General features: G+C 38.1%; 1 protein-coding gene across 1 annotated transcript; it reads right to left on the minus strand.

Annotated features, from left to right (window-relative positions):
* Positions 1-504: 504 nt before the first annotated feature.
* Positions 505-4,282, minus strand: RGS1 (regulator of G protein signaling 1). The gene is made up of 5 exons (XM_004324266.4): positions 4,104-4,282; positions 3,658-3,738; positions 3,183-3,244; positions 1,635-1,798; positions 505-874 (listed from the first exon to the last, which is right to left on the minus strand). Exons 1-5 carry the CDS (start codon positions 4,199-4,201, stop codon positions 689-691), a joined length of 591 nt encoding a protein of 196 aa, XP_004324314.2. The 5' UTR covers positions 4,202-4,282; the 3' UTR covers positions 505-688.
* Positions 4,283-6,913: the final 2,631 nt, after the last annotated feature.

The following is a 6,913-nucleotide window of genomic DNA, read 5'->3' on the forward strand; positions in this document are numbered from 1 at the left end:
TGCCAGTTTTTAAAGATGGCAAGGAAATGTAAACAGAAATTGCTTCTATGTTTTTAAGACAAAACTCACATTTATTATTGACACTGTGATAATTTAATTTACAAATATATTCTGACTTCCCAACTTTAAGGCAATAGCTTAAGTTAAATACATTGTTCTCCTCTTTATCTCTTTCAATCCCCAAACACTCCAACAAACCAACCAACACTGAAAAACTGTGTCAATAACAGAAATGGTGATTTTGAAACACATACTTCTCAAATAGTCATCCAAGTAAAAGAGATTTCAGCAGCTCAATACAATCTCTGTATAACAATATGCAGCATAAATGTCACTTGACCTTGAAGCTTATAGCATGTTTTCACCAGTTTCAAAACCCTTATTCACAGTTTCTGCGTAGCAAGCATTACCCGGCCTTCTCAGTTCTGAGGGATGTTCTAATACGTAGGTCCACTGTATTTTATGACAGTACCACAGTATCTCCTTCCTTCTACCATCGCTAAATTTTCTTCTCACGCTTCTTCAGCCCTGAGCCTGGATAACTTCCATGTTAATCTGTCCTGAGTCATGGGTTCTTCCCCTGGATCTGTGAGTCATCCAAAAAGGCCAAGGTGTTCCCCCAGGGAGCCATCCTGGTACATTCCTTCTGTACTTGATATCATCTTTAATTCCCTCCAGCCGGCACTAGTCACTTTAGACTATTAGCCTGAAGGTCATTCAGAAGATTTAAGTATATATTTGATTTGAGGAACCTGGGATAGGAGTCCTTTTCCATAAGAGTATATATGGTTCTTTGGGCTTCATCGAAACACGTGGGTGTTGGTGCTTTAATCTTCTTGGCTGTAGATTCTCGAGTGTGAAAGTCAATATTGATCTAAAAAGAAATCCTCATCAGTTCATATGCACTTCCAATTTATTGCATATTTTATGATGTCACTGTTGTTTTTGAAGCACCTCAAGACAGTGGCTTTAAAACCTCATTTAAATCAGCTCAAATATCTCTTGAATGCCTATTCTAAGCATACCTTATCCTAGGTGTGGAAGAGTTAAAAAGAAGTAGCACAAAAAAAGCAGAAATATCTTTGCTCCAAGTTAGCTCATAATATCTTTGGGAGGTGCAAAAGAGGCAGACATTATTTTTTAAATATCTGTATAAGGTGATATGTGCATCGAGAAAAGTGATGTGCACATTTAAGGTTTACAGGAGGAGAGGACACTTCATGCAGATGTTTGCTGCTTGAACTAGGAATATTTAACTGGAAGTGGGCATTACTACTAACTGGAAATATTTCTGCTGCTGCAATCCATGTATTGCACTAATCTCTACTTTATCCTAATCCAAAACGAGCTAGCTCATTAAGGACCCCCTGACATGCAGTTCTGGTCGGTATCACCAGTACTCCTTACCCCACCCCATCACATTAGCTTGTTTTACAAAATCAACCTTTCATCCAATCTTTTCACAAGTGTAGAAAATTAGATTATCATTGCACTGAACTATATGAATACACTTAAATATATAGCAGTGAAAATCATAATACTCAAAAAGGATTTCATCTTGCTAGTATGTTGAATCTTATTCTATATCTAAGTTTCTTTACATATAAACCGATGGTAATGAACTAAATACTCACTTGTTTGGCGGCATCTGACTGCACAAATGCTTTATAGATTTTCTCCGCTTTGCAATGCAAAAGATCAGACTCTGTTTTTTTATAGTCTTCACAAGCCAGCCAGAATTCAATATTCTCCTCACTGAACTCAGACTTTAGGAAATTCCCAAAGACGTCTTGACCAGCTAAAAAGAAAGGGTGAGGGGTGAGATAAATTAATTTATCACAGCCAATAAATGAATAACTGGAAGAAACTTACAAGAAAAGTACAGTGGCATATTCTCTGTGTACAAAGGGAAGAGGTGGATGCTGCTGAAATGGCTGTGTCACCGTTTGTAGAGGTGGGAAGGCCTTAGGGACCCCTTCGTTTATAGTCTGTCTGGGGTCAGACACGCTTGTCACAGGTACACAGCTGCTTAGTGGTGGCTGAGAGACTGCTTCACTTCCATCTGCTATTACATTACAATTCTGCTCTGCAGGTTACAGAGCAATCTCTTTTCTTACACTACCAGCTCAGCCAGAGTGCAGAGTATTTTAGGGAATCAAATATTGACAGGAGGCATGAACATCATGTTAATCATTAGCAAATATAATTTCTCTGTCCAACTCATATAAGTCAAAAGACGTGAGGCCTGTATATTACCTATGTGCGCTATACTGCTTGGATTTACTAGTGTTATTCAGGCTTTTCAATGGGCCATCTCTATAGCCTTGTTTGGCTGAATCATAACCTAAGTCAGATAACAAGCAGATGAACCAGGTTGAACTACTTGATCCCCACGTGAGTCTCTGTAGGATGTTGCGGGGGAGGGAGAAGGGGATCAGCTCACCCCGGATAGGGATAAGCTGCCCATCTATGCCCTTGAGCGAGGTCCTAATCCCAACAGGATCCCAATGCCCATGATGAGGGCTAAGACAAGCTGATCTCATTTCCCTTCTCTCATCAGAAAGTCCCCGTGAGACTCTGTGTTTAAAAAGTCTTTTTATCATATCTGTTATAACGTGCCATGTTATATATAATGCAGTTTTATGCTGTGTGTCTCAACTGCCTTCAAGGCAGCAAGGCACTGTTTCTTTACTCTTGAGTCCTTGGTGCTTCTAAAATGCCTGCACATAAATGCCTGGGCTGAATGAGTGACAACGCATGTATGAATGGAAAAAGTTATTAATTGACTGAGTGAATCCTACCCCTTACATCCAGTGGTACAAAAATACATCCTTTAGGTAGCTTTCGGAATAGCAGTTCACATGTTGAGATGTTTGGTTTACTTTTTAAAACTTTAAACTTCAGAACCCCAGCATAATTTAAAATTTTGCTCCTATAATGATCCATGGAAACAGCTAGTTGCCTTGGCAAATTTTTCTAAAGGACAGTAGCAGAACTGAGTGCCGAGTCAACATTATGCCACGATGAGGCATAATACGCTGAAGCTGTCAGTGCTACAGAACAGCTAGAGTACAACTTTTCACACACCCTCCCATCCAGAATACTATATTTTAATGAAGCCATTCAATCTCTTAGCATACTGAGATAAACCCAGAAACATTCAGTAGTTCATCTATACTTACTCTGGTTGGCAAGAAGTTTTTCCAGAGATTCAGACCACTGCTTCACTTCATCAGCAGAGAGTCTACAGGGGACGACATTTACGTAAATTAGTATTTTTGTGTGTGTAAGCGCAAATGAAATCAGAATGGCTGCTGCATTTTGATAACTTCACAAACTGAGACTCTACTTCTAATAAATTTTATTAAAATTTATCTATAAGAAAACAAAAATTTGCTTAGAATTACTATCGTTATGAAAATATCTGCCAGTAAAATGTGAAAAAATCCAAATGTACTCCAACAGTATAATAAGTAGCAAATATATGCATGCACATCTGTATTTAAATTACATTGGTACTAATGCAGCTTAATCTTATTAGTCTTGTTACTTAAAAAAAACGAAGTCCAGTATGTGTAGTATTACCGCCTTGCTAGAATACAGAGCTAAGGCACAGGCCGCTTATATAGTGATAGTTCCGTGTATTAGTGTACATACAGGTCCTTGGACTTGGAAGGTTTCATTCCAGATTCCAGGTGTGGGATCATAGATCTCAGGTATGCTTTCACATCCATTCCACTACAAAAGACACAAAAGTAAATATTCATATTTCTTCAGAAGAATACATTTTATTTGTAAAAAGAAAAGAGCATGAAGCAAACTTCTCCAAGGAATAAGGCCATAATAAAAATAGCTGATACAACATATTGCAATATCAAGAGTGAGCCAATTTTTATGAGCCAAAGTCTGGAAAAATTCCCACCTCATTTAATGCCCTGTCATGATTCATTTTTAAATACAACTGAATATACTTGTAACTCACAGCAGGTCATTGCCCTGATCTAGGTAAACTAAAGGCTCGTATTTTCTTCCATTCATTCATTTTCAATTGTTCTGCCATTAAGGATCATCTAAGTCAAAATTCGCACAGTTAATGAACTTACAAGGTCTTTGGCCTCCTTTTCTGCGTCTTGTCGTCTAGAAGCGAATGATCAGTTCCTTTCAGTTCCTTTGGATTAGCAGAGAGGAACACGCCTGGCATTTTGTCTCTCCTTGGCGTGGAGATGGCCGCTGCTCACATGGTCCTCAGCAGGCAAGTATCTGCTAATCCACGCCTCTGCTGCTTTATATAGTGACGGCTAACAGGCCCTTGCTGTTCAAACGAGTCTGTTTATCAAGTGATGTTACCACAGACACTGGAAGTTCCCCCTTTCTTGGTGTGTTGTGACGTGTATCTTGAAAAAAACAAAAAGCACACAGTGATGTTTTGTGGTTGAAACTTAACCCAATGAGACTAGGTCACTTGATTATATAGAAAGAAAGAAAATTAGACCTACAGAGGTGCACACACATATACCACATGTCTAAAGCCTCAGCAGCATCAGTCTTTGGTTCTAGGGGGTGCTTGTTTCTTCATAAAAACTGCATATTTCAATGAAATGTTTCATTTGGTGGGTTTATTGTATCACACAGACTAGAGATGGGTCCCCTCAGGACTTTGCATAGTCCTTGACTATAAAATTCATTTGATTACAGTATTTTAAAAAGGGTTTTATTTTTCTTTCAGAAAGCAATGTAAAATAAACAAATACTTTTTTTTTTTCATTCGTGCAGTGCACACATCTGGTAGGAAGGAGAGTCATGAGAAGTTATCTTAACTTTTCCCTACTCCAAACCTCATCCCTTATTTCCATGGCAAGAAATTTTCATGTTACTGTTTTCCAGGGTGTGTGCTAAACACTCTACTGGTGATATACAAGATGATTTTAAGGGGTGCATGAGTTTTAGTATTTATTAGAAATATAATGTATCAAACTGTTTTTTTTTTGTATATTACTGCTTAGGAAAGGAATAAAGTAAAATTAAAAACAAAACTATAAACACATAAAAGTATAGTTAACACAAAAATATGACATAATGTGTAAATACACTGATACAAAATAATTACACAGTATCAGGAGAAAAACTACTCATGGTAAAAATAAGAATATATTTGGCCAGGCCAGTAGTGTACTTCTTAGGTGATGATCTTCCAAATTTCGGTAGTATCTCTGAAGGGATATAGTCTAGCTTTAATTAAAATTAAGAATTAAAATAAAAACCCAAGGAAATAGATGACTAATCACTGATCAGGGTAGAGGGGCTAGTGCAATATAAGCTCGTACAGAGTTTGTATATAGAATGTGGTTTATTTATAGAGTGTCCAGTTTAATTTAAACCTCCGTTAGTTTTTACCCCTGAAAAGACAAAACAAATTTTACTCAGAGAAGCTTCTGAAGGTATTAGGTAAACCTAACAAAAGGGAATTTTCCTGTCTTAGTTCCATCTTCAGGATAAAAAGTATTTGAAGGAATCACATTTATACTTACTACACAGGCATGTACTTACCACACAGGCATGCCCAAATATTATGCTGTATGTAGTAAGCGTCAGTTGATGTTCGAAAGATAATGTGATACATTTAGAAAGAGAACTAGTGAGATAAGTTGGCCACTTTGGAAGTTACCCAGACAAAAATGATGGGGTTCAGAGACGGATGAATAAAGGCTTTTGTTTGTGTGTTTCTTGTGGTTCAGTCCATACTTACTTTTCAGTTAAAATCTTCAGCATTGCTCATGTTTATTTATTTAGTAACCTCTCATTCCTCTGGATAACTGTGGGTAAGTTATGTTAGGGAAAAATGATTTAAAGTTTATTTGTAAAGGCCACTATTATTACTATCCAGATATACTGATAATTTCCAAAGCATGTTTCAGCAACAGTAGTTCCTTTGGATGTTAATAAGCATGATAAGGACTATGACACCAGCAGCAGCAAAGGCTCTGGGGCCACATAAGTTTGGGAAATGTTGGGTTAAAGTTGAATAATTGATCAATGCCGATCTTCTGAGAACCTTGACTATGTTAGTGCATGTTTGTCAGTCTCTAAAAGGAGGGTGGAATGTGCAGCAGTGTCTTAACATTTCTGAGAACTGAACTCTCAGTAAGTAGGGAAAATAGTTGGCAGAAATAATGTTCTCTTGACACCACGTTAGGAAGCTGTGGTCTGACAATGAAATAAATATTTGCCTCTTACATATTAATAATTCCTTAAACCTCCAACCTTTTGCTACCTCAATATAGACTTTCAAGCCCAAGCATTTGCAAGCAATTACGATTGTGTGCTTCAAAGCCCAAATGGAGAATTAAGCTCCTGGTAGAGGGGGTCCATCTGAAATTCACAGTGGCACAATAATGTAGCTGCTGTTTCAAGGGCTGCTTGGAAGCACCTGCAAAGCCTGTATGTACCAGAGCTGGGCAAATCTGGAGAAGCTGTAGCAGTAAGGTTGATGAGTCCATGGCAGGGCACTGAAGTTTCCTGTCAATCACACGGAGTGTCACTGTCTGGTTCCTTTTTGTGAAAATCATTAAGAAAAGACAAGTGATCAAATAGTATCTTTACTGAAGCAATGGCTTTGGTTGAAATTGTAGAGGACTTGACAAAAGCCAATAGAATAAATAGTGGCTCTTACAAACATAATCTGGTTTGTACATTTCTTCTGTGAAATTGTGTGTTTTTTTAAATAAATTTATTTTATTTTTATTTATTTTTGGCTGCGTTGGGTCTTCGTTGCTGCGTGCGGTCTTACTCTAGTTGCGGTGAGTGGGGCTACTCTCTATTGCGGTGCGTGGGCTTCTCATTGCGGTGGCTTCTCTTGTTGAGGAGCATGGGCTCTGGGTGAGTGGGCTTCAGTAGTTGTGGCACGTGGGCTCAG

The sequence above is a fragment of the Tursiops truncatus genome, chromosome 1 (genome assembly GCF_011762595.2).
Source record: "Tursiops truncatus isolate mTurTru1 chromosome 1, mTurTru1.mat.Y, whole genome shotgun sequence".
NCBI lineage: Eukaryota > Metazoa > Chordata > Mammalia > Artiodactyla > Delphinidae > Tursiops > Tursiops truncatus.

What these genes read in the sequence shown, in the direction of transcription:
- RGS1 (XM_004324266.4), bottom strand. Translation starts at nt 4,201, where the DNA reads ATGCCAGGCGTGTTCCTCTCTGCTAATCCAAAGGAACTGAAAGGAACT. An exon ending in AAAACTTCTTGCCAACCAGA is followed by an intron (nt 1,799 to 3,182) that starts GTAAGTATAGAT and finishes CTTTCTTTTTAG; the next exon opens with CTGGTCAAGACGTCTTTGGG. An exon ending in AGTCAGATGCCGCCAAACAA is followed by an intron (nt 875 to 1,634) that starts GTGAGTATTTAG and finishes ATTTCTTTTTAG; the next exon opens with ATCAATATTGACTTTCACAC.